This window comes from Brassica napus, chromosome A2 (genome assembly GCF_020379485.1).
Source record: "Brassica napus cultivar Da-Ae chromosome A2, Da-Ae, whole genome shotgun sequence".
In the NCBI taxonomy this organism is placed as follows: Eukaryota; Viridiplantae; Streptophyta; class Magnoliopsida; order Brassicales; family Brassicaceae; genus Brassica; species Brassica napus.
Window position 1 is genome coordinate 11,551,245 of NC_063435.1, and position 26,718 is coordinate 11,577,962.

General features: G+C 34.7%; 5 protein-coding genes and 2 pseudogenes across 5 annotated transcripts; 2 read left to right on the forward strand and 5 right to left on the reverse strand.

Moving 5' to 3' along the window:
• Window positions 1-1,880: 1,880 nt before the first annotated feature.
• On the reverse strand, window positions 1,881-4,965 carry LOC106363209. The gene is made up of 10 exons (XM_048752304.1): window positions 4,704-4,965; window positions 4,368-4,612; window positions 3,726-3,999; window positions 3,465-3,579; window positions 3,269-3,393; window positions 2,927-3,008; window positions 2,747-2,858; window positions 2,514-2,671; window positions 2,325-2,445; window positions 1,881-2,195 (listed from the first exon to the last, which is right to left on the reverse strand). Exons 1-10 carry the CDS (start codon window positions 4,963-4,965, stop codon window positions 1,881-1,883), a joined length of 1,809 nt encoding a protein of 602 aa, XP_048608261.1.
• Window positions 4,966-5,997: 1,032 nt separating this feature from the next.
• On the forward strand, window positions 5,998-10,385 carry LOC106396574 (casein kinase 1-like protein 2). Its single transcript, XM_013837005.3, has 14 exons — window positions 5,998-6,298; window positions 6,365-6,405; window positions 7,226-7,295; window positions 7,390-7,538; window positions 7,630-7,725; window positions 7,805-7,872; window positions 8,478-8,539; window positions 8,614-8,677; window positions 8,765-8,849; window positions 8,934-9,060; window positions 9,170-9,249; window positions 9,331-9,394; window positions 9,514-9,653; window positions 9,869-10,385. The coding sequence occupies exons 1-14, from the start codon at window positions 6,223-6,225 to the stop codon at window positions 10,142-10,144; spliced, it is 1,398 nt and encodes a 465-aa protein (XP_013692459.2). The 5' UTR covers window positions 5,998-6,222; the 3' UTR covers window positions 10,145-10,385.
• Window positions 10,386-10,599: 214 nt separating this feature from the next.
• Window positions 10,600-11,726, reverse strand: LOC106421798. Its single transcript, XM_013862616.3, has one exon. It carries the CDS (start codon window positions 11,324-11,326, stop codon window positions 10,949-10,951), a length of 378 nt encoding a protein of 125 aa, XP_013718070.2. The 5' UTR covers window positions 11,327-11,726; the 3' UTR covers window positions 10,600-10,948.
• A 49-nt stretch (window positions 11,727-11,775) lies between these two features.
• LOC106396560 (eukaryotic initiation factor 4A-3) lies at window positions 11,776-14,423 on the reverse strand. Its single transcript, XM_013836988.3, has 4 exons — window positions 14,263-14,423; window positions 13,859-13,928; window positions 13,671-13,780; window positions 11,776-13,091 (listed from the first exon to the last, which is right to left on the reverse strand). Exons 2-4 carry the CDS (start codon window positions 13,924-13,926, stop codon window positions 12,025-12,027), a joined length of 1,245 nt encoding a protein of 414 aa, XP_013692442.1. The 5' UTR covers window positions 13,927-13,928; window positions 14,263-14,423; the 3' UTR covers window positions 11,776-12,024.
• A 5,700-nt stretch (window positions 14,424-20,123) lies between these two features.
• On the reverse strand, window positions 20,124-21,346 carry LOC106411566 (annotated as a pseudogene).
• Window positions 21,347-21,664: 318 nt separating this feature from the next.
• LOC106396554 (mitochondrial import inner membrane translocase subunit TIM23-2) lies at window positions 21,665-22,658 on the forward strand. The gene has a single exon (XM_013836977.3). The coding sequence runs from the start codon at window positions 21,883-21,885 to the stop codon at window positions 22,447-22,449; it is 567 nt and encodes a 188-aa protein (XP_013692431.2). The 5' UTR covers window positions 21,665-21,882; the 3' UTR covers window positions 22,450-22,658.
• Window positions 22,659-22,726: 68 nt separating this feature from the next.
• LOC106411565 lies at window positions 22,727-26,431 on the reverse strand (annotated as a pseudogene).
• Between the last annotated feature and the right edge of the window lie 287 nt (window positions 26,432-26,718).

Sequence of the window (26,718 nt, forward strand, 5' to 3'; positions counted from 1 at the left end):
CTCTTCAGAATAATTTTATTTTGCATATATACAATTATAATTTTTTTTATAACATAATTTATAAGATAATTGTTGCTTTATTAATAAAATCTCGATATTCAAACTGATATCTAATGTTTATTATACAAAAACTGAATTCAAACTCAAATACAGTTCTCAAAAATATTCAAAATATATTTAAAATATTAGTTATAATAATTTGATAGTAATCCAAATTACAACTTTTTACTCAAATATATTAGGGTGAATATTACTTGTACTTTTCAAGTAATTAAAATATTTCAACTATTTTTGATACAATCGAATATTAAAAACGAAATCCAAACCAAAACTAAAAGTTTATATTCTATCAATGATACCAAACCTATTCAAGTTATTACCAAAATTATATAAATCTGATGGATACTAGAATTTCTTTTGGTTAATTTTGGGTTAACAACCCGAATGGGTGTAAATTACAAACTTGGATAATGATTGAATCGCGTACGAATTCACTTTCTTTAAAAGTTGTTTCGATCTTATTTTAAGCTAAGAAGATACAAGAATAACAAATAAAATTTAAGTGTTTTTTTTCAAAAATATTTGACGATATTTTAACAATAAATCACTCAATATTTCTAACAATTAGTTTCCGATATTTTACTCTTTTTAAGTTATTACTAGATTCTTTCTCCGCGCGATGCGCGGAAAAGTGTGTGGATAGTCGATTTTAATAATAATAACTTCTAATGTTTTTGTTTGGATTCAAGGAAATGTATCTCCAAAACTAACAAAATTTAAGTTTATCTGTTTTTTTATTTTCCCTTTTATATTAAACAATTAAAATGTATGTTAAAGAAAATATTCACAAAACTTCAAACGAAATATTTTTTTATATTCATAGCGATTTCATAAAAATGAAATTTCAGAAAATAATCTTGGTATTAAAGTATAGAATTAGTCTTCTTTTTTAGAATATAGCAGTTATGGTTAATGCAATTTCGTACCTATCATTACATTAATTTTTATAATGAAAATCAAACTTTGCAATGAACACAATAAATTAAAATATAAAAATATTACAAAAAAAAATGAGATTATCAAATAATATTAAATGTATTACCAAACTATTACAATTAAGTATCATTGTTATGTTTATTTATATAAATTTGAATCGATCAACATTTTATATTGGGTCTGGCCAGAGATTTAGCTGAGTGTTGGATTATTATGGTTTATATTGTTGTGATTTGTAAATGGGTCAGCCCATGTCCATAATATGTTTTAGAATTAGGAAAACAGATATTTGTATATTATATTGTGTATGTAAAGAGTATTATTATGTTGGAAAAAAAAGAGTATTATTAAATTGAATGACTACATAAAATATTGTGTTTGAACTTGAATTTACAGTGTATATTTTTTTTTTTTTGTATTTAGGCAGTTTTAATAAATAGATCATTTACTGTAGTTGGTGTTATATTAAATCAAAATTAGTTGGGTTAAGTCAATGAAAAGAACATTATTAGAGGAACAGAACAGCATGTGAAAGACGCCTCAATTTAAAACCTATCGTACAGATTTTGATTAGCAAGAAATTTAAAATTTAAAATTTAAATTATGATCATGAGCTTTAGTTCATTAACTTGTTGATATGGTATTAGCCCTTTGTAGGGCTTTGGTGCATGTTCAGATATAGTATATATCAAACATTTTATGTTTTGTAAGATGAGTATCGAAACAAATATAGCAAAATCAAACTTAAAAAGAAAGCAATAACATAAGTTAACCAAAAAGAGTTTTCAAGAAAGACATTCAATTGTTGCAAATATGAAGTTTGAAATTGAAAAGGAAAAACGCATAAACGTCTAGTAACCATAAGCACCACCACTTAAAACATCTTAGCCACATTTGGCTCGTTTAGGATCATCTGCTTCATCATTTTCAGCAGCTCTTTTCACCTTTTCGCCCTTAGAGTCCATGGAAGGATCATCCTCAGCACCTCCATCATCCAAAGTTTTCTGGGCGACTGGGATAATCGCATCTTCATCCAGCTCGCCTTCAAGTTCTGGATCGTCTGAAGGGAGCATCTTTGTCACAGTCAAAGATTGGGTCTTGCCAGTCAAATTGTGAGTTGAGACCTTCACAATGAACTTGCGAGTCTGTCCTATGGTATCAGACACAGCTTGAGGCACTGGAACTATGAGCTTGAGGCACTGGAACTATGTAATCATCTCTTACACTCTCATTGGCCTAACATACATTCAAACAATTGTCACTACACATTTCTAACTATATTGAAAGAATACAGTTAAAAAAGAATAAAGATGGCGGTTTGTAATTACCTCAAAATAGCTTTCAACCAATTCAGAAGCTTTCTTTCCAGTCAACTCGTGACCAGCATCACCAAGGAGAAAAAAAAACGCCTGGTCACTCTTATCGTACACAGAGATCTTGGCCAGAAACCTGTGCCGTGAGCAGATTAATAATGAATCCTTTAAAAGAATGAGTATAGGCAAATTTGGTTCACTTACTGTGGAACACCAACAATATCACTCTTCCCACACTTCTTACACATAAGGGTGGTAGGCCCTTTGGTTGCCTTAGTGTGGCACACACCGCAGCCTATGTAATACCAGCTTAAACCGTGCACAACATCAGCAACGGTTGCTATGCACTCAAACCAAGCAACCTGCAAAAAAGTTTTAAAATTAAGTGAGAAACAGAGACTATCATATTAATGTGTTAACCATTGGTAATAAACTACCTTGGCAGCTGCTTGCTTCATATAAGAAAAGAGTTCGCCTATGGTCACTGTCTCAGTCTTAGTGACAACGTCTGCATCAACTCTGTTGGCGACATCTGAGTTTGAGACCAACCTGAGACAATGTCAAAGCATAAATACCATACTGGAAAACAATGAATATATGTTAAACATTATGCTTACCAAGTGAGATAATCTCGGGTTGCTTGGACATCACTGTCCATGAATACTCGTGTTGAGGCCATGGAAGATAGAGATAGGGCACCTATACCAGTTCAAATGATGTAATACAGATCAAAAATCTTAATAAATTAAGTTGAAGACTATGCACATCTATAATTTATGATACCCAGAACCTATCGAGTTACTCAACACCTAATGCTACACAGACTTTACAAACGCTCAAAGCTGTTAAACTACAAATCCAATCGGCTGCAGTTCTATTCATCAAAGCTAGACTGCACAGATAAGAATCACTACCATCCTATGTATTTTCTTTAACAATAAAAAAAATAATATACAAACCTCCAAAACGTTTCGGGTTTAGCGTGGTGACTAAAATAACTTTTGCAGTTCCTCCAGATGCTTTAAATTTTTCACTGAAATCGAAAGCAGCTTTGTCCCACAGGTATAGCTTCATAACGGGGCCTCTACAACATCCAAAACACGCGTGGTAAGGGAAAAAATATATGAAAATGGAAGAAGATATGTATTAGCTTACTCATGTGTTTGAACATGAAGCAAAACGCGGCGAGTTGAAGCTATCTCAGATTCATCTAGCACGAGACTGTCATTGAGAACCTGCCCATTCACAAGCTTGATGTGGCCAACATAATCTACAAAAGACATCATGCAAAGTCAATACTTTATATACTATATTCGCAGCAATGAAACCTATATATATAAGATTGGACAAACCTAAAAAGAAACTAACCTCATCATATACAGATGATGATGAGTTGGAATGATTGTGAGAACTTACCATAGAGATCTCCTTTCAAGTCGCAGGCAGCATCGAATTCTTCATATCCATGGAACCGAAAACGGTCATCAGGGAAACAGACCGGACTGTTCTCCAGAACAGAGAGAGCGGATGCTGATGAGAAGGTGATAACGACACCTGGCTCAGCTACTCGGTACAGAGTTTTATTTCTAGACCCGAAAAAATTATTGAGTCTGTAAATGCCACCCGCCATCATGTGTGGCAAGTAGGTTTCAATCCTTGCAGATGGGATGAAGCCCTGTATAACAGTGCCCTGTTAACAACATGAAAGAGTTATTTTAGAAAAGAAAGTCACGAATTATTTGAAAGGTGAACAAAAATATTAAAGATACTCAACATGCAATATGAATTCAGTAAGTTCAAAAACGTTTCTGTTGATATAAATAACGATCTAAAAACGTAGAGCAAATCACACAAGCGAGACAGTAAAAAGAATTAGCTTACGTGATTAAACTATCAAGCACGAACATTCATTCTTAAAAAAAAAGTGCATCAATATATATTTGATTCTAAAAAATATCAACTTGGAATAGACAGATAAGTTTGAAGCTAAAATGATATCTTAGCTTGTAGTTTAAACAATTTATTAACTTATATCATAAAAAATATCTCGGTTTATACCTCTTCGTCGATGAGTAGCATCTCGAGACCGAAAAGAAGCTTCGTCAGAACATTTCGAGCTTCCCAAAAGTGGATCAATCGAAACCTCACCTCGCCTTCATGAGGACCGAATTGCACATCTTTGAAGAACATCACTTCCCTAACGTTGGCGGAGACAATAGCTTTACCCCTAACATCAGAGGAGACAGCGGCTTTGCCCCTAACGCCGGAGGATACAACTGTCTTCGCCCTTTCAACTATCGGACCTGCATAATATGTATGATCGTTATCATTGTCTGAGAAAGCACAAAGCCTCAGATATTATAATAAGATAACGAAATACACGGGTCTTCTTACCATTAGGTTTCTTCGAGTTAGATACGCCGGTGGGGACACCGGAAGAGCCACCCGTCACGCCGTTGGGTTTGTTCAGACCGGGGGAAGAGACAGACGCATCGCCTTTGGATTTTTTTGAATGGGGAACGCCGATCGAGAGGCCCGAAGAGCCACCGTGTTTGCCGATGGACTTGTTCGTTCCGGGAAAGGAGTCAGCCCCAACGCCTCTTTGTTTCTTCGAAATCAGATCACCGGACAATGTCAATTTTCCGTTCGAACTCATCGCGATAATCAAGTTTGATCGAAATAAAACTCGGAATAAGAGTTTTATAAATGAATTAAGAAAACGAAAGGATGAGAGAATCCATAAATCAGATTAAATGGAGAAATGAAGTGGGGAACGTATTGATTGATCAGATCGTGAAACGGAAACGAAGGGAGGTAAAGCAAAGGGTCTCACGATTTGATCGAGCAAAACAGGATCTGGAGAAAAAAGAAAGCAAAACGGGATCTGGAGAAAAAGAAAAGGAAACGTCGTGACTCTCGTCTCTCAGATCACGCATGAGAAGAAGACAACGCAATAGAGATGGGCTTACTGGGCCAACAAATTAACATTCTTTCATTGGAAAAAAATCGAGGCCCAGCAACAAACACCCTAGATGACGTGTCAAAAACAGAACTCCTGATTGGTGGATTATTTTGTCATACGTGGACAGTCTTCCTGATCAGTTTATTCTCCTTTTATTACTTGTGTGATTTGTCAATATCCCATATATAGAATGTTAAAGGTTATAATGGATAAAACCAACAATTGCAATAGTTAGTCAAAAGTTATGAGTGAACACCAATAATTACAATGGTTGGTCAAAAATCACAATAGTTCTTTACCAAAAGTTTTAATCATAAACAGTTGCAATAATTTATCACTAAAAAATGCAATAGTATATTACAAATAGTTACAATCACAAATAATTATAATCACGAGTAATTCTTCATCTAAATATCCGAAATGTTTCACTTGAACGGTAGCAAAAAAAAATCATTTAAATTTCCAACAATTTCTAAAACTGAAATAGCCAATTAGAACCCGATCTGATAACCATCCAAATTCATAACCCAATGATTAGGTAATGAAAATCATCAAGTTGTTTGCGTGTTTGTTACTTTACAGTGATGTATGTGGTGGTTAATCAAATTTGAGTGCTGAGAGGTGGTTGGCTATTATGGGCCGATATGGACCAGTAGTACGGCCCATTAAAAGTATCCAACAACTCCACAATAATAATAAGAAAATAAAAATTATTAATAGTAGCATTTTGTCTATGTTCTTTACCAAATCTCTGCGTCCATCCAATCCCTTACCTTTCTTGGGATTATTTATATTCGCCGCGTGGTAGAGAGATGTCGCCGACGCTCTTTCGCCGGAAGTCAATCGGAATCCACCGCTACTCCTATCTTCAATCCGCTTGATTCATACGCCTCAAGTACTCTGCTCCAGTAGTAGCTAGTAGTATAGAGGTAGTTCTAGGGTTTCGATTCGATGGAGCCGCGAGTCGGAAACAAGTTTCGGCTGGGGAGGAAGATCGGAAGTGGATCATTCGGAGAGATCTATCTTGGTAATCCCCTTAACTATACTTGCTTGTTTGAATCGAATTATACTGAAGGAGTATGGTGTTGTGTAGGTACTGATATACAGACTAATGAAGAAGTTGCCATTAAACTCGTAAGTATTCGATCATTCGAGTAGAGAGAGCCTAGTTGTTTTGGGGGAATGTGAATCTGAGGTCTTCGCTTGCTTATTGATAAGTACTACTTACTTGCGGGCATATATATCGTGTCGATTTATAAAGAACTGAGCTTTGTGTCAATTCTTATTGTTATTGTTTGTTTTTTCTTAGCTTGTAGCTTTTTCTTTTTACCATGTTGAAATATAGACAGTTCCAAGTTCTGAATGGTGTTGAAGTTCCAAGCTTTGAATGTTAAACTACGAACATTCAGTTTATAGCATGATTGAAAACTAGCTATTCAGTGTGAAATAAAGCAGTAATATGAATTACTATAGAAACATAGGAGGTATATACTGTACTTTATAGGCTAATACACTGCCTTTAGCTATAAGGCTGTTACTTCTTTTTGTTAGAACTGAGAGCTGGTACTGTATTATTGATTCTTGGGAAGATAGTTTATTTAATGCTGAATGAGCTCTTAAGAGCCCACGACAACATTACATGCAGCTGGTGGGTCCATTCTGTTGAAGGTTTTGAGATGTCTTGTTGTGTGGTCTAAAGATGGAGATTTATGAGGCTGACACCTATTATGTTAACGTTGGTTGTATGTTATAAATATACCCGTTTTGAGATGTCTTGTTTCTGTTACCCGTTTGCGCTGGTTCCGACTGCCAAATATGATATTAATCAAATCCTCATTTTTTGTTTTCATGCTTCTTTGTTGTTCTGAATTTTCTACACATAATCATATATCAGAGTTTGACTGCTGTGCTTGCTGTATATGTTCTGATTGGCATGCTTTTTTTCTTCTTTCAGGAAAATGTGAAAACTAAGCATCCTCAGTTACTGTATGAATCAAAATTATATAAAGTATTACAAGGAGGAAGTAAGGACCTTAGTTATGTACTTGTTTTCATTTTGCAGTATGTGCTTTCTTCTTTCTAATTCAAGTAAGGTTGCTTTCCTCTTTTTTATTTCAGCCGGCGTTCCAAACATTAAATGGTATGGTGTTGAAGGGGAATATAACGTCCTTGTGATAGACTTGTTGGGGCCTAGCCTTGAAGATCTATTCAATTTCTGTAGTAGGAAACTTTCACTAAAGACTGTACTGATGCTTGCAGATCAAATGGTAGGATCCCTTCTATTGGCTGAAAATAATTTTCCTATTTTGAACAAAGGTATTGCCTAAATACTTTGGACATATTTTTTACCCTTGTCAGATCAATCGCATTGAATTTGTTCATCAGAGGTCATTTCTACACCGGGACATCAAGCCTGACAACTTTCTGATGGGTCTTGGGAGGCGCGCAAATCAGGTAGTTGTTGAAAAGGGTTGTTTTAGGCTTTGTTTACTCTCCTCAATTATCTGTTAAACGAAACGCTGGCCGAGTACAGGTATACATCATCGACTTTGGTCTGGCCAAGAAGTATAGAGACTCAAATCATCAGCACATACCGTACAGGTTAGCCACAGCCCTGTGATTTTCCTTGTTGAGCCTGTGCATCTGATACTTATGTGCTCACAGTATCGGACTCGAGTTGTTGGATCATAAGAATAATGGGTTGAGCTAGTGCTAGGGATTGCTTTCGTTTTCTACTAGCCTGTGTTGTTTAACTCGAGGTTTTCAATGTTATATATCACTGTGAAAGGATGGAGTCTTCTTGTCTGCTTAAAATAGGCTGCAGTGTGGTTATTACAATATTTTCTACTGTCTGTACCTTACCTGTTTACTGTTAGTTTTTGCCCTATCTAGAAAATGGGGCGAATTTTGCTTGTTTTTTAGTATAATCATTGCTTCATTCTGGTTTTAGTGTATATAAATGTTTAGAGACAAAACAAGAGTTTTTATAGGTGTTCTTTCATTTGGAATAAGGTATTGCTGCCGTTTTAGTCGATATATAGCCTCTTACTCAGGATATTTAGCTTATTTTTTCCAGTTTTTGTGAAGCTGCAATAGTATGTAAGAAAATTATTTGATGAATTGCTAGGATTAGTAACCCTTTCGATGATTGCAGTATATGATATATCATCTTAGCAATTCTAATCCTAATATCTTGCTTATTCCAGGGAAAACAAAAACTTAACTGGAACTGCTAGATATGCCAGCATGAACACTCACCTTGGCATTGGTATACCAGTTCATTTAACTTACTAATTATTCTGAAAATGTAATTCTGAATTGCAATGATCACTTGTATCACAGAACAAAGCCGCAGGGATGATTTGGAGTCACTTGGATTTGTTCTCATGTACTTTTTAAAAGGAAGGTGTGTATCTTCTTACCTTCCATGTTGAGATGTTGCTATTGCTTAGTTATAGTGCAGCCTTTCTCTTACTTTCCCCATCGAATGCAGTCTTCCTTGGCAAGGACTGAAAGCTGGTAATAAGAAGCAAAAGTATGAGAGGATTAGTGAAAAGAAAGTATCGACATCTATTGAGGTATAAATTATCACCCAAGGCCTGTGTTGGTGATACCTGTGATCTAACATTGATTAAATTAAATATTCTTTTTTCTTCTTTCAGTCTTTGTGCCGAGGATATCCATCTGAATTTGCTTCTTACTTCCATTATTGCCGGTCCCTGAGATTCGATGACAAGCCAGACTATGCCTACCTGAAACGGCTTTTCCGTGACCTGTTTATCCGCGAAGGTATGGTTCACTCGTCACTTTTGTTAATTCTAGTCTGGTGAATCAAATCTAACTTGAATCAGTAAAGTAACATGTTGGTTTAAATTTGCGTTCTCTACTCGTATTTTAGGCTTTCAGTTTGATTATGTATTTGATTGGACTATCTTGAAGTATCAGCAATCACAGCTTTCTACTCCTCCCCGTCCCAATGTAAGAATCATGTTGTTTTTTTCCTTTTTCGGATTTCATCTGTCTACTTAATTTCTGCTAATGCACATACCTTTGTTACAGGTCCCTGGAGTTGGGCAAAGCTCTGGCCTTCCCCCTGCTATTACTAGTGCTGAGAGGCCATCAGGTTGTTCCATCTATTTTGATTTTTGAGTAGTTTCTTCTATGTGTGGTTAAGCATTTAAACTATGATCCTCGGTTCTACAGGAATATGAGTATTAGATATGTTCTTTGATTCCACTGCAGGTGGCGAGGAAGCTAGAACTTCTTCTGGCTGGCCATCAGGAAACCCTAGGCGGATTTCTGGACAAATATTTAATTCAGGCAACTTAGCTAAACAAAAAGCACCAGTTTCAAATGATCCTGCAATCTCTAAAGATGTAATGGTGAGTACATAAAGTTGGTATCCTTTTTCTAGCTCCTGTTTTGAATAAGATGAACATAACGTTATGTGAGCCAGTTTGTATACACAAGGATTTGGCCGCTGAATTTGATTTATTTTTACCCCTACCAGTATGTAGTATCATGTTTTGCAAACATGATCTATAGGATTCTTTGTTCTTTATATAAAATAGTAACCGAGTTGTTTTGCTTGTGACAGTTATCTAGCTCTAGCTTTCTCCGCGCAATTGGGTCATCAAGACGTGCTGCTGTCTCCGGTAGTCGCGAGGCTGCAGTTCCTGGAACTGATTCCGAGCCATCAAACCCTCAAATCACTGAAGCTGGAACAAGCTCCAACCCAAAGATTTATGGTGGTCGAAGCTCACCTATAGTCTCATCTGAGAACAAGAAGCTATCATCTCCATCAAGGGGAAATACTTCAGTTATGAAGAACTATGAGTCCAATCTTAAAGGGATCGAGGGTCTGCACTTTTAGCCGCTGGGTACCCACTGACCAGTGAATGATGTTTGTAAATTTAAAGACAAAAGAAAACCTTTCTTAGGCCCTCCCCAGGTTTTAGAGGGAGGGAGACTTTGCTTGTGCTTGTAAGCACTCTCAAATAACAAAAGATAAAGTAAAGACTCTGAAGAAGTGATTCCAGAGGAATACAAACTCAGAAGTGAGTCAAGGAGTCAATAGACTTGACATTTTTAGTCCCCATTTGATTATTTTTCTACTCTGTTGTGTATGTCTCAGTTGGTACTGCAAAGTTAATTTGGAGTCTCGAAGGGATTTGAAGTGTAAGCGTTAATTGTACTGTTTTGTTTAAAACTGGACATGAGAGTTGCGTATGTCATGCCAAGTTGCACCCTTAGAGGACATGAGTGTTCCATGTTGCGTCATATTTCAATTCTTCATATCTATGAATGGAGTATATAGCGAATGCAATTAAATTCATCATAACTTGTATCAGCCAGCCTGAACCTCTTGTTGTTACCAGCGATCATAATATTGAGTTTGCTAAAAGTGGAATCTGAAAGATACAAGAAGCAAGAGAAGAGACTGAGAAGATTTTGTTGTAGGATCATGACAAGAGTTAAAAACCGATATAAAGAAAAGACAACAGTTTTATTATGTACTTATCCTTTAGTTTACAAACAGAACAATCAGATACAACACTTGCTTGCTTGTGTCTACAGCTCTTATTATCAAGATAAACTCCTAAAATCACTCTTAATACAATCAGATATCGTACGTTGATTACTACTCTTCCCTTTTGCTGAATATCTCTCTATCAGATCACCACAAACCGTTGACAGCATTTGAACAAGTCTCCTTGAACCACTTGAAGTTCTTTCTAATAGATCCCTTCACTTTCCCTTCAAGACCATACACGTTATAAGCAGCCACTCTCTTCTTCCTCTGAATCTCTGCCTCCTTTAACCCTTTCTTCACCTTATTATTCGATTTACTGTTGGGATTGTCTCTAACTGTTGTTGGATTCTTGTGTGGACTATAAGTTGACGTGCTATAAGATCTCAACATCACTGGAAGCTGTTGGTTTGCTGGGCTTGGTGCTGCCACTGCTTCTGGTGTTCCACCATTCGTTAAGCAATGGTACTTGTAGGCTATACTGCTGCTTCTCATCTCTTCTCTGCATGACTTTGATTTCAACATCTTCACTTGCAACAACCTCAAGAAGCTGGGTCTGCTTTTAGGAAGAAAAAAAGGAGAAATGCTTTCTTCTTTTTGTGTCTTGTAATAACACTTTTGGCTTATGTAATATAGGATATATATAGAAGGGAGATCAGGTACATTATATTCAAGATGAATTATGCTTGTGTATGTCTAGAGATCAATTTAAAAAATATTATTAGAGTTTAATTATTACCAAGTGTTACAAAAAAAAAGAGTTTGATTACTACTTAGTAGAGTACCTAGTACAGTGTTTGTGTGTTTATTCTTCCTAAGAAAATTCTGTAAGATCTTCTCATCTAATGTTCACTGAATAAACACATGGCCGGTGCTTCTTCATTCATGAATTCGAGAGAATATATTGTTTTTTTACCCTTTTTTTTTTTTTACATTAGCCGAAACACACATCCAAACTCGGAAACTCCACCAAATTAAATAAAACATGATTAAGAGAAATAGAAACTTGTGAGTCGCGTTAACAAGAAAGTTTTAACATAATGCCCAAAAAAACAAAACAAAACAAAAAGTCATGAGATGAGTTCTCTTCTCATTTTGCCAAAAAAAACTCTAAATAAGCTGGAAACAAAACATAGTAAAACTGCGGTAAAAAGGGTGGTAAAATTCAGCAGTTACTCGGTAAAAAAAAGAAAGAAATTACCATGCCGCCACAACAGGAGGACTCAGAGAAGATCAGCAACATTGCTTGGCAACTCTTCAACGACCACATTGTAAAACTTCTGAATATCAGACAACATCCTCTCATCGTCAGTTGTCATGAAGTTGATCGCCACTCCCTTCCTCCCAAACCTTCCACTTCTTCCAATACGGTGAAGGTAGTTCTCAGGTTGGGTAGGGAGGTCAAAGTTAATCACCAGAGACACTTGCTGAACATCAATACCACGTGCAAGGAGGTCAGTGGTTATGAGAACACGGGAAGAACCAGACCTGAACTCACGCATGATGATGTCTCTCGTGTTCTGGTCCATGTCTCCGTGCGTGGCTGAAACCGTGTGGTCACGGCTCCTCATTTTATCAGTCAACCAATCAACCTTACGCCTTGTGTTCACAAAGATGACACTCTGCGTGATGGCTAGCGTCTCGTAGAGATCACAAAGCGTCTCCAGCTTCCACTCTTCCTTGTCAACGTTGACGTAGAACTGCTTGATACCTTCAAGAGTCAGCTCGTCACGCTTCACAAGGATCCTCACCGGTTTGTTCATGAACTTCCTTGTGATCTCGAGAGCTTCAGGCGGCATCGTGGCGGAGAAGACACCGACCTGAACCTTAGAAGGAAGAAGCTGGAAGATGTCGTAAATCTGATCCTTGAAACCACGAGAGAGCATCTCATCGGCTTCATCAAGAACAAACATCTTCATGGCATCAGCGCGGAGAGATTGTCTACGCAACATGTCAAAGACACGTCCAGGTGTTCCAACGACAACGTGGACACCAGACTGGAGAATGCGTTGATCCTCACGCACACTTGTTCCACCAACACAGGCGTGAACCTTGACACCGAGGTAGTCACCAAGAGCCCTCATAACCTTTTCAATCTGCTGAGCGAGCTCTCTGGTGGGAGCCAGAACAAGAGCTTGGCATTGAACGAGAGTGTAATCAAGCTGCTGAAGAACGCCAGAGCAGAAGGTAGCGGTCTTGCCGGTTCCAGACTGAGCTTGCTGGATCACATCAAGACCCTTGCAGAATGGAATAATACCTCTCTGCTGAATAGCAGATGGCTTCTCAAAACCTGGAATCAAATTACCAGTTAGATTACAGAAATTTATGACAAGCTATACTACAGAAGCTCAATGAGTTTGTGTAAGAGTGACTAGGCCTAGGAATTTCGGTTTGGTTTTCTCAGTTTTTGGTTTTTCGGTCCTAGAGATATAGGATCAGTTTGGGTACTTATGAAATTTTGTTTGGTTTCTGTTATTTCGGTTTTTGATTCGGATGACAATGTTGGGAACTGGCTAATACCCGATAACATATTGGGTCTAATTCGGTTTACAAACAGTATATTTAGAATATTTGATTCTTTCAAACATAATAAAATTAATATTTTTAGATATATAAACTATTATTTTAAAATTTTGGGTACTCATTTCATTCTCGGTTCAGTTCCGGTTTGTTTTTTTTAGGCTCTAGACACAGGATCCTTGGGGATATTTATGAAATTTGGTTTGTTTGTTTTTTCGGTTCAGCACAGTTCAGTTCCGGGTAAATGTGCTTAGGGCTAAGAGTGACATTAAGCTTTGAAGTAACTAAAAGAAAGACAGAACCAAAACATATACAATGAAGGAATAAAAATTTGTACTATCTCACTAACCGTAGGCATAGATGCCTCTCAGGAGATCAGACTTGAGTTCCATTGCATCAAAGCTATCACAGACTTCATCATAAGTGGTGTAGAAAGTTTCCTCTCCTTCCTCGCCGAGTCTGCAAAACCACCATAGACCTTAGTCTTGGTTAGCTACTTAGGTTATAGAGTGATTCAAATGGTAAGTGAGAACTTACATGGCATTCATCTTAGAATCAAACTGACGAGGATCGTATTGTGTTCCTTCTGACGCCATTCCTGCCATGACTGGAGAGATATACATAAACACAAACCAAAACGACATTGTAAGAAACAAAAAAATATAGATTTCAAAAATCACACAAAGAAAACATTCAAATGTCTGAGATCCGACAACAACTGGAAAGGAAAGCAAGAATCAAATGAAACCAAAACATAACAAGTTGTCCCAATCTGCATTGTACAAAATGAAACCAAAACATAACAAGTTGTCCCAATCTGCATTGTACAAAACTAGATCTCTAACGAATCAGCATTGCGTAGGATGAAACAAATACGAATCAAAACCAGTATCAGAGATTCCAAACACACACAAAGTACAGAGAGAGACATTAAAACAAACCTGCTGTTAGCACAAAGTGAAAAAGAGAGATCTCGAGAGAGAAGAAATGGTCAAATGAGAGACGGAAACTCCTCGGATCTGCGCCGTGGAGTTTAAGAAGAAGAAAGTAACTGCTTCTACTTTATATACCTTCCACCGTCTTCTTTTTTTAGGTTTGAAAACCAAAACAACTTTTAACATTTTATTTTATTTACTGACTTGTCCTCCAATTTTTCATTTTTATACCTTTTTCACTCTTGTTCCTTTTTCAACATTAGTTCTAAAGTGTGGAAGTTTTATACACTGACTTGATTAATAATTCTATGAATTGAATTTTTTTTTTTTGTCAGCAATTCTACGACTTGAATTAGATCGTCCATTTGTAAATAATTTTTTTTGTATACACAGATAAAAATATTTTAAGAATCATAATAATTGATTAATATTTAAATTCTTTTATTTATAAAATTTATTTCATTTTATAAATTATATATAGGAAAATAAATACTATTTAATAAATAATATAAATCTTGTCTTGTCTATAGATGTATTTTATGTATAAAATATGAGAATTAATTAATTATTATTTTTATATATTATGTTGCATTTTTCATCCGAGTTAAACCATAATTGTTTTGGATTTTAAATAAATAAAACAAATTAATCATGTTATTTACATTTAGTTCAGTTTGTCTTATAATTATAAATATATTTGGGAAATATTTTTTTAATTTTTATATGTTATTTTATAACTAAATTAAATTATTACAGTCATAATTTTAATTTTAATCTTGAATTGGTTATTTATTTTAAAGTTAAATATCCCTTATATACTAAATCACAAGTCACATGAGCAATAACAGTATGACACATGGCATTAGTTTTACAAAAAAAAAAAACTAAAAACAAATAAGCGAAAACAACCGGTTGAAAAAATATTCTCCACCCCTTATTTTTCTGCAATTTCAACCATCTAATTCCTAAATTTTCTCAAAATTTCACCCACGTTTCATTATCAACTGTTTTCTTCTGTATATTTCCAGCTTTAAATATCATTTCCAAAACTTTTTAAAACGGTCAAAAGAGTAAAGAACTTATGCTCTTCCTTTTGTCTATTTTCACAGTTTCTTCAAAACCTCAAACTCCACTCTGTATTCGTCAGATGTAATATGAGCCCAAACAGTAAAATAATTCAGAGTGGAAATGACACTTGTGTATATATACTTCTGTTTCACAGATTCTAAAAGGAGACAAACCTAAATGGGAAATAAAATTTTATCAGCAACAAAGGTAAAGTATTTTATCAGCAACAAAGGTAAAGTATTTACCTTCTTTTTACTTATAAATTGGTTTTAATATCTGTTTTGTGACTTCTCTTTAGAAAAATTATGTTAACTATATTTCTCTAATGCAATAGAGTTGGATATATTGTAGAAGCTGATTCCAATGCTAAGTCTTGATTTTTCAGAGTGAACATAAATATGGGTCCTTTAGAGGAAAGGATGATACTTTCGGGTATGCACACCGTTGCTGATATTTTCTGCTGCTGTTGCGGAGATAATGTTGGCTGGAAATACGTAACTTGCTTTATATCTCTCTTTACTCTTTAGTCTCACTTCCAGTTTTCTTGGGACAGGTTTCTCATTTTTTCACATTTTTTCTTTCTTTATTTGTTAGGAATCAGAGCATGAGAAAGATCAGAAGTATAAAGAAGACAAATTTGTTCTGGAAAGGTAACATCGTCTCTTCTGAAAAGTTTCTCTTGGTCCATAGTTTCAGTTATTTAGTCGAAAAAAAAATTATGTTATCTATTTAGTATTTACTACAGATAGAGAAAATGAGTATACGTTGAAATTAGAACTCTAAACTATATTTTTGTGTTGTATATATCTCAAATTTTAAATATAAAATACTTTCAACATATATCTATTTTGAACTATTTTCCGTTTACAAGGTCTTTATTTGAATGCAACTATTTTATGAAATTGTTATCCATACTTATAGAATATTTAATTAATATAATTATTTTTTTATTGATAATTCTGAAATTGCAGTTTTATCATCAAATAATTTTAAAAACAGTTAATTTAATTCGTGCGTAGCACGAGGGTAACACTAGTAACATAAAATTTTGAATGGACCAGATGATCATAGGATGAATATATAATTTATATGATCACTTATATTGTTTAACACATTTTTTAATAATTATTATATCATTGAGATGATATTTTTAAGTATTATATATATATATATATATATATTCAATAACAACTAAAATCTTATGGATATTTCCTTTTCAGAGCATATATATACATATATATATATATATATATATGACAATCTACATCATATTCTTATGAATATTTTTATGTTCTTGGAAAATAAAATATAATAAAAACCAAAAATTATTAAGTAAAGGGAAAATATAAAATTTTAGTAATGGCATTTTGTAAACAGCTAATTTTGAAATGACGATGTTACTTTAGTCATTTGTTAAGAGTAAAATGACATTTCAGATATTATATATAGTATATATTCCATATCTATATATTTTTTTCTATTATAAAAATTTTCAAATAAAATTTAAATTATAAAAATAAAAATGTAGTAATATTTAGCAAATATTAAGTAAATTTAGTAATTTTAGTAAAAATTAGTAAAAATTACTCTGTAATTATTTAGTAATTTTTAGTAAAAATTAGTAAACATTACTCCGTAATTATTCATCCAACAGATTTTAATTACTAATAATCTATTTTAATAAATTTAATAAAATAAGATAAAAGTATAACCTTTTCCAGTTAGTATTTCTTTTTACTTTAAAACCATGTGCTAATCTGTTTGTATTAAAGTATGGTTGTAACTAAATTATCTATTTTTAGAGTAGAATGATGTGGAATGATTAATTCCACTAAATTCTATTAAAATATTATTTAATGTGAATAGAATGTAATGATCATTCATCAATTATACACAAAAAAATACAAAAAAAAACCTTCAATATAATTTTGTTAAGGAATAAAAGAAATGATACTATTCTATGGTGAACAAGACATTCATTATTTACAAACACGTTATACATAATTTATATTCTATCAATTCAAGCTGTATATAAAAGCAAAATGTATGTGACCAGCATATATAGCAAGCTAAGATATATTATATGTTGTACAAAAAAAGAACAGATTATACCTTTAAAATAATTGAAGCTTCAATACTAGAGAATCTTGGATACAGTTATAAATCCATCCCTTTCGTTTGTCGATCTTTTCCGAAAGATAATTCTATTGCATTTCGATCAACATCGTTTTTCCAAACAAACTCTCTTTGGTGGAGATCAATTTTATGAAAGTACATCATTCCCTCCTGGGTGGTACTTGAACCCAACCCCTACAGCAATAGAGACAATTAATATGGAGAGAACTATGGGCACTAAGTGTTCTATTTCTTATAAGAGAAAGCAAATCCTGTAATACTTGAAAGACCATTCGGTTGCATTACCTTTCTCTTTTTTTTCCACTCTCCGAGTTCATGTAGTGAGTAAAATGTTTCAGGTTCTTTACTCTTATGTGTTGCTTGAGTATATATTTTGTATAGTGTTAATCAAAAAAAAGTTATATTGGATGAAGAATCTACTTACCTTGACAATGAATGTTACAAAATCAATTATGAATAACGAAAGATTGAGTACTGAAGATTGAGTAATGAAGGCCATAAAGTAGAAAACAAATTTATTAACAATCCAATCATTTGAGTTCCATCATGATAATGTACAAGGTAAAAACTTTTACGAAATATATGTAGAATATAATGCACTATGGGTATATATAAGAAGTAAGCTACTAACTTGATATGTCATAATTATGACACTTCGCAATGATAAAATGTTTGTGTACTCATTTAAAAAAAATTAATGTCTTAAATGACCTTGTTTTTTTATTTGAGCGGTTGAGCCTTACTGACCTTTTTTAACATTCAAAACTTTTCTTGTAATTGGATATACGACATAGTAATCACGCTTTCCGCTACTGAAAGGCAACTTTGAACCAATATATTTTGCTTCATTATATAATTTACAAATAAAATTATAAATTTTTAAAAAGAAAAGAAAAGGTAATATTTAGTAATCTTGAATAAAATTAGTAATTATTTATCCGACAGATTTTAATTACTAATAATATAATTTAACTAATTTAATAAAATATTTGATTGTGTAAAATAAAGACTAATTACCTACTTCAATTAGTACTTTTTGCTTTGAAACAGTGTGGTAATCCGCTTGTATTAAAGTATATTTTATATTTTACATGAAGTTATGTCCAAGTCCATGGAGCAACAATGATACTAGAGTTTTTGTTCTGTTTTCGGCAACAGGAGAATTAATTAGTTACCTTCAATACTTGCTAAAACTTGGATTCCAAAGAAATACCTGTTTGCGGAACAGTATTACGGGAACAATTGTATGGAAGACTAAAATAAGGTCATTGTAACCACAAATTGCTGGTTCTTGTCGAAAACTCTACCATGAATTTAAGAATTTAATGTACCAAATATTATATTAATTATATAGAATTAATGAATGAAGCTTTGCTTTCTAATTTGTATGATTGTAATAGGTTGACAATATGAGTTGTAAAAGTTACATTGTCCTCAATCAAAACCATCTTGATAGAAATAGATCTTGTGAATATTTTTCCAAATCTTCAAAATATCATCTTAATAGTGAATTAGCATGAACAATAAGTGTAGTTTTCTACAAAGAAAATGCTTTTTTAGTAATAAACTAAAATTTTAGATATTGATATATTTGTGTTGACAATTATTTACTTATATAGTTATATATGGGCATCGAACTGTAATTAGGATTAATAATTTAAACTAAAAAGACAAATGTATACAGTTAAAAAGAAATTTATTTAGAAATAAAAAATTATGTAATTATAAAAATAAAATAGTCGTCAAAGTATTCCTAACTGATGTTAGTAAATTTGTAAACAAAAAGAATTATTTAAATATCCTAAATCAATATGTTTCTAACAAACATGTATAAATAGCACATAAGAGAAAAGATACATATGCTTTTGTTAACATGACCCATGTCGTAATAAATATGTAAATATTTAACTAACTTGAGAAAATTCCCTTTTATTAAATCACATATTTCAAATATATGAGATTGTTGTATACTTTAAAATTTAAGATATTGTCACTTTGATATAAAATCAAATCATCAAAATTATGGATATAATGTTTTTGTGAAATTAATGTGAATGTAACACTTAGAAATTTGTTTTTTTTTATATAATATTATAAATATTTTACATAAAAATATATGGTTGAAATTCTAAAAATAGAATTATTATTAATTATTCAGACTATTTGAAAATAGTGCAAAAACTATTAAATGTGAATTTTAATAAGTAATTCAATACAACAAGAAACGCATCAGACATGCATCCTTGTAAAACTATAAAAAATTTGGTTGTAAAATCGTAAAATTTTTAGTACGTAATAAAAATAATAAATCAGAAACTTTTTTTATTACAATTTTTGAATAATTTATTTTTCTCCCAAAATAACATTATAATACAAAATATTACTCAAAAACAGAGGCTCAGCTCTTAAATTAGAGCTTCTTTTTTCGTATATAATATCAACAACTAAACCCGAGACTCACACGTCCCTTGCTGTGTGTGTACTGCCTGGCCATCAGAAGAAAGTCTTCAAAATCACGAGTTTTGTCACCTAAGGAGACTGATAAGCTCAAAGATATGTCTCATAGACTCAAGCCAGGACCACAACCCCGTCACGAAAACCAGCAAAAGAACATATAAATAACACAAAGTTTTTTTTTGTTCAACAAATAACACAAAGTTTAGAGACAATAAAACTCCATACATTATATTATTATTTTAGCTTGTTTCCTAATGAATAAAAAGATAATGCGCAAGTCACGATTTTTACATTGTTCATGTATATCTTTAGCTAACTCCAGCAGAAGATCAGTTTCCTCTGCAAGCTTAGTCGTCTTCTTCAACTCTTCCACTGCTACTTTGGCAACGTGTATTTTATTCTCTGCCATTACAACTTTACATGCAGCGGTTATTGCAGCTTCGTCGATCATCTCTTGTGAAACTGAGGGGGTCGGATTGTTTGTTTGCCGGAGTTTTATATCTGTCTCTTTTAGGTTTGGAGCAGGTGTTCTTGTTGTTGTTTCTGATCTATCTGGTAGCTTATAGAAGTTCAGTAACTGCTGAGTGTTGGATCAAACAAGACACAAATTAAAAGAGAAAAAAAAAGAGATATGGAGGAGATGGTTTTGTATGTGAATTTAAAAAGAAAATGTGGCAGAGAAGAAATAGAGGTGAGGGTTCAAAGACTTACAGGTTTTGAGTTGCTAACCTTTGAAAGTTAGCCTGAGCAGCAAGCCTCCTCAGTAGTCTTGAACTAAGGACGCTTCTGAAATTTGGTGGCACTTCATGCCTTGGCTGCTCTTTCCATAGTAAACCACAAGGTCCATTAGGAAAGGTTGTAGCCACTAGGACGAATTTAAAAGAATATATAACAGAGACTGACCCCAACTAGAGTAAAATCAAGATTAATATAACATTTCTTAGATAGGCATAGTGGACAGCTTTAAAATGAATAGCAAAGAGAAACTTGTCTAACCTCAATGAAGCTGAAAATGGATCACCAACATCAGATCAATTTGCATCCGCTAAAGCCGAGAGAGCTTCAAATATCATCCCATCATACCTGAAAATTAGCAACTCATCAGAAGTTTTACCAATGCATATATTAATAGATGCACAACACAAGAAACTGAAGAAAAAAAGAAAGACAAACCTGGGAGCGTTTTTTGTATCCACCACAAAGATATCAACGCTAAAATCAGAAGATGCACTGCGTGGAAGGGAAGTAGCTGGTGAAGAAGAAGAAGAGTTAGTTAACATTAGGAGGTGGAGTAGAGGTAGAAATTATCTGATTAATCTGAAAACTTAAGTTACATGACATATTTAAATGGTCTATTCAAAATGATCTGTAACTGAAGCTAAATCAAACCAAAATGAATCTAAATTGAACCAAAATGAATCTAAATTGTTTATAGGATATTAGTCAGTTTTTAGCATTGTTATCCGAGTTTAACCGAAAAACAAAATCGTCAAATCAAAATAAGATCAAATTTATAAATATATGAAAAAATTCGTTATATGTATCTCTAATATCTGAAATAAAATTTAGAAAAATTGAACTGATCCAAATTGAAATGTGAACCGAAAATTGAATGCTAGGGGCTAGCCACAGTCCACATAAACGAAATTGGGTTTAACTGACTTAAACGAAAAGCTACGGGGCCAAATTCGAAATTACAGCGAATATCAAACGAATCTAGACAACAAGTGGGAACGAGTCTGGTCTTTCAGACAGAACTAACGAGGTAGTTTCCCTTAAAAAAAAAAAAAAGTTAAAAACCCTAAAGACAACAATTTTAATTCCATTTCTCATTTCTCATTTGCGCAACGTCGGAGAGAGAGCAGCTGCATCACACATTTCTCGGTCGCCTCTCCTTCTCTCTCTCTCTCTCCTGCGACCATCGAAACCCTAATCTCTCTCTCTCTCTCTAACTCTCATCCTCCCATGGCGGCGAACAACAACAGATCCGATCAAGAATCAGACGAAAACACACGTCTCTACAACCCTTACCAAAACTTCGAGGTCCCAATAAAATCTCAGTACCTCTACAAGCTCCCCACCTCCCCCGAGTACCTCTTCAGGGAGGAGTCCTTAAAGCAGCGCCGCTCCTGGGGCGAGAATCTCACCTTCTACACCGGAACCGCTTACCTCGGCGGCTCCGTCTCCGGCGCCACCGTCGGGGTCTTCACCGGCATCAAGAACTTCGAAACCGGCGACACGACGAAGCTCAAGATCAACAGGATCTTGAACTCGTCTGGTCACACGGGTCGAACGTGGGGTAACAGGATCGGGATCATCGGGTTGATGTACGCAGGGATCGAGAGCGGCGTCGTGGCTGCGATGGATAGGGATGATGTTTGGACGAGCGTGGTGGCGGGTCTTGGAACCGGAGCGGTTTTTAGGGCGGCGCGTGGGGTGAGATCTGCGGCGGTGGCGGGAGCTCTCGGTGGGTTGGCGGCTGGGGCTGTGGTTGCAGGGAAGCAAGTTGTGAAGCGGTATGTGCCCATATGATGAAGAGTGTGTCTAATTGGGAAGACTCTCTGTCTTCTCGTTTGTTTGAAATTTTTGATAGATTTGATTAGGTTTTTCGTTTGGAATCATAAAGATGAAAACTTTTTTTCATTTGGGTTCTTAAGGTGTATGAGTCTGTATGTCATTTTGATGAATAAATCTGCAAACTTTTTTATATACTGATGAAATGGTATATTCATTTGCCATGAGTTTATCGCTTCTTGGTTGTAGTTTCTGATAAATTAGTGTTCTTCGCTACAGTTTATGCTATCGTTTGATTGATCTATGTGTTGTATCAGACTTGAAGTGGTGAACATTTTTTTTTCTAGAATTTCTTATCACTTTGTTCTCCTGTTGTTCTCAGAGTTACGCCTTTTCTGATCCTGGTCCTTGTTGTCCCCTATTGTTCACTGTCTTTATAAATATCGTCTAGTTATGTTTATCTGGTTCTTTTCACTAGAACCAGTCACAAATTCTGTTTTTTTTTTTGGTTCTATATTGTATAGGTATGTTCCTTTGGTTGTTTATTGTGTAGTTATGTTTTTCAAATATTAATACACAAATACAGTATTGTGTCTTCTGTTCTTTAGCATTCTCTCAGTCTCCCAGATGATGTGGGATCAGTCACAAACACTGTTTTGTGTTTTACCTTGGCAGTTTTGTTGTATTGTTAATTCATTTCAGACGACTATTATCTTAGTTGCTGGTGATTTCTTACATGATATGAAACAAGTTATGTCCTCAAGTAATCCTTCTTGTATCCTCTAAAACGTCTTAAAATTGTAGTGTTTGCAGTTGCATAGAGTTTCTGCAAAACTATCTTCCATTAGTAAACAAGTATTCTTTTAAAGAGGGTTTCACTTTACATCACCAAAACTATAAAGATGTTTCATATACAATATACTAAGCTCCAACACTCTAAGGGAGACCACCCCACTGAACTTTGGATGGAGCACAACTCATTAAAGACCAACGGTTGCCTTTGTACTGCCTTCTCTGTGCTCTTGGTGCTCTACTTTTTGGTACAGAATGACTACGCATCTTCAAATGAGCACGCTCTTCTTGAGTCTCAGGTACTCCACAAGTTAGCTTCTTGTTGATCTACGTCCAAATTCCATGTATTTTAGTATCAATACTCAAATAGGATTCATCCTCTTTCTACATGACACAAACTGGTTCATGGTCTATATCCATTTTTCTAAGAAACTAACCTGAGAGGAAGGAACCGGGGCAAGTGGATCTGGTTCGTCACATTGTGATATCTGAGATGTTATGTGCTGAATAGGTTCATGATCTTCTCTTGCAAACTCTCTAAGCCTCTTCAGAGCCGGTAACAGTACTGAAGCAAGATCAGGTCTATCCTTTTTCCTCATCTCACAGCACTGCAAAGCCAATTTAGCCAGCTCCAGAGTCTCTTCTTCAGGCCAATCTGCTACTTTTGGATCCAAAACTTCACTTAGCTTGTTATTCTCAATCGCCGTCTCTACTCTATGACGTAACCCCATTGCTGGCATGGCTGTTATGATTTGAAGAAGCACCACACCAAAAGAGTACAAATCAGATTTAACTCCAAGCATTCCTGTTTGCTGATACTCAGGGTCTATGTAACAAAATGTACCTAAAAGGAAAACAAACATCAATACTCTGATCAGGACCGGATCTGAAAATTTAGGGGCCATAAACATTTCTTAAGAACTTTTATAAAATAAATTTCTTCATATTTTGAGAGCCTTTACGTCAAAAACCTACAAAATTTTTGGGGCCAAGACCAATTTTCATTGGGCTTAGCTCAAATCCGGCCACTGTGGTTCCATGTTAAGATATCTTAGATGGTATATAAGATTCTTACCGGCTGCAGCGGTTATATGATAGTCACTGACGCTATTTGCACCACATGGAGGTACTAGGCGAGCTAGACCAACATCACTTATCTTGCTAGTGAAGTGTCTGTCAAGGAGAATGTTTGCTGGCTTCAGATCACGATGAACTAATGGTTCAGGTTTTGCACTGTGAAGGAAAAGAAGTCCTGTACCAATCTCAGCAGCTATTCTGAACCTTGCTCTCCAAGAAAGTGGAGGTGTATTGTCTTTGCAGAAGAGACGATCCTCAAGTGTTCCATTTTCCATGTACTCATAAACAAGACAACCATAGTCAGGACATGCACCGAGGAGGATCACCATGTTAGGGTGTCTCATGCTACTCAGAACCTCAACCTCTTGTTGGAACTGTTTCAGGCCTTGTGTGATACCTGACTTCATGAGTTTTATGGCGACAAAAGTGTAGTCTAGGACAGCCTTGTAGACAGGTCCGTACCCTCCTTCTCCAATCTTTAGAGCATCTGAGAAACCATTGGTTGCTTCTTCAACATCTTCGGTACTGTAACGTCTGTAAGAGACATTATTGGTCATCTTTTGCTTCCCCAACTTGGCTTGCAGCTCAAGTAATCTTCTCTTTTGGCTCTCCATTTTGACTAACTGCTTTGCCATTTCAGCTGCTTGGATGTCTGAATGTCTTTCCATCTTCTCCTCAGACAATGCTCTAAGCATCTCTAATGCTTCCTCTGCTTCAAGATGTTGATTCTGAACATAAACCATGTTAATATAATAGTAAGAAACTGAAGGACAGAATGTCTACTTGAATGTAATGATACTGACCATGGATGTAGAAGAGATGGAGCTTCCTTTGGTAGTGGAACTTTGAGAGATGGTGTAAGAAGTCATAGTTGAGACCACACCATAACTGCTATTCTCAGTGTCTGACTGAGAAAACTCACTCAGAGATTGTGGTGGCGAGATGCGAGGTGAATAGGATTGAGAGGAATATGAATTGGAGTTGTTGTATTGAGCAGATAGAGATGATTGTCTGCCAAATTAAATGTAAATCAAAAAGGACATTACTCTCTTTCATTTAATTGTTGTTTTATAGTTTAAAATTTGTTCAAGTGTCATTTTATGTTTTCAATACATTTATTTGATAGTTTTTCCAATTTACCCATATTTTATCGATAATTAACATAATCAAATAAAACAATATATTAATTATGGGTAAAACAAAAAAAAATAATGATTTTCTATGAAAGAAATAAGAACTAAATATAAAATGAAAGGGAGAGAGTATTTACTAAAATCTTTCAAACAAGAACCATGGTTTGATAATGGTTGGAAGAAAGTTGAGATGTTACCTCTCTGAATCACAGGAGCTCGTTGAATCATAATTATACAGCAAAGAAGAGAGATCTTGTTGTCTATGACGATGTTTCTGAGCCTGGCTTGCGGATTTGCTTTTTTTCAGCTTAGCTTTAGACACAACAAAGACTGCACAAGTCTCTGGAGCTGTTTTAAGTAACGTGGTGGGCACGTCTGGACTCTTAAACTTTCTGGTCACAGAGATGGACCAATAATGTTAGTAATCATACAAACCAAAGTCTAGTATGAGAATCAATAAAGAAAAAAAGAAATATATACTTGAAAAAGGATTTGTGAGCAGATGAGCCAACAACAATGTTTGAAATGGAATAGTTGGTGATGTAGTTGACAATAGCATTGGAGATGTCACTATCTCGAAGCACAACCTCCTTGGCTATAATCTGACAAGCCATTGTATGGTAAGTAATGAACCATAAAGTGATTTTCTGCAATAAGGAGATTGAGAAATGATTACTAACTCCTTTTCGAGCGCAGAATCCTCTGAAAGGAAGAAACAACTGTTGTTCCTCGTCTTGATTGTCATGTTGTAAACATGGTCTTATGTTTCCTTCTGCAAATTAAATCGAAACCTAATTAGAGTTCTGTTGACATTGTTGTTTTAATATGATTAGAGGTAGAGAGCAAGCTATGCCTTTAGGTTGAACGTGGAGAAGGACACAATGAGGAGAATCGACAAGAATGTTCTCAATAGCCCATTTCAAGGCGTGTTGGCTGTTCTTGTCTTTATCAATGGCGATGGCCGTGATTAAGCCATTGTCTATTCTTCTTGCAGACATGTTGTTAGACTTGCTTCCCAAGAAACGTGAATAGCCTGTTTCTTCATAAGCAAACCATAACACTTGTTAATATATCACTTACATCTTTAACCAAAAACGATTGTGTTTGTTTTCTTTCGTTTGGCTCTGCAGCCTCTGAGAAGTAACAATGGACGATAACAGAAACAAACTTTTGTATTGTGAATGATGAAGCTTTGAGTGGTTTTGTATTTTTAGCTATTTTTGGAAGGTTTTTCTCAACGACTCTCAACAGTCTTCTGAACAAACAAACGAAAATGGAGAATTTT

What these genes read in the sequence shown, in the direction of transcription:
- LOC106363209 (XM_048752304.1), bottom strand. Translation starts at nt 4,965, where the DNA reads ATGAGTTCGAACGGAAAATTGACATTGTCCGGTGATCTGATTTCGAAG. An exon ending in CTTCATGTTCAAACACATGA is followed by an intron (nt 3,394 to 3,464) that starts GTAAGCTAATAC and finishes TGGATGTTGTAG; the next exon opens with AGGCCCCGTTATGAAGCTAT. An exon ending in TGAAGCAAGCAGCTGCCAAG is followed by an intron (nt 2,672 to 2,746) that starts GTAGTTTATTAC and finishes ACTTTTTTGCAG; the next exon opens with GTTGCTTGGTTTGAGTGCAT.
- LOC106396574 (XM_013837005.3), top strand. Translation starts at nt 6,223, where the DNA reads ATGGAGCCGCGAGTCGGAAACAAGTTTCGGCTGGGGAGGAAGATCGGA. An exon ending in AAGAAGTTGCCATTAAACTC is followed by an intron (nt 6,406 to 7,225) that starts GTAAGTATTCGA and finishes TTCTTCTTTCAG; the next exon opens with GAAAATGTGAAAACTAAGCA. An exon ending in TGATGCTTGCAGATCAAATG is followed by an intron (nt 7,539 to 7,629) that starts GTAGGATCCCTT and finishes TACCCTTGTCAG; the next exon opens with ATCAATCGCATTGAATTTGT.
- LOC106421798 (XM_013862616.3), bottom strand. Translation starts at nt 11,326, where the DNA reads ATGTTGAAATCAAAGTCATGCAGAGAAGAGATGAGAAGCAGCAGTATA.
- LOC106396560 (XM_013836988.3), bottom strand. Translation starts at nt 13,926, where the DNA reads ATGGCAGGAATGGCGTCAGAAGGAACACAATACGATCCTCGTCAGTTT. An exon ending in GATTCTAAGATGAATGCCAT is followed by an intron (nt 13,781 to 13,858) that starts GTAAGTTCTCAC and finishes GTGGTTTTGCAG; the next exon opens with ACTCGGCGAGGAAGGAGAGG. An exon ending in GAGAGGCATCTATGCCTACG is followed by an intron (nt 13,092 to 13,670) that starts GTTAGTGAGATA and finishes ATTTGATTCCAG; the next exon opens with GTTTTGAGAAGCCATCTGCT.
- LOC106396554 (XM_013836977.3), top strand. Translation starts at nt 21,883, where the DNA reads ATGGCGGCGAACAACAACAGATCCGATCAAGAATCAGACGAAAACACA.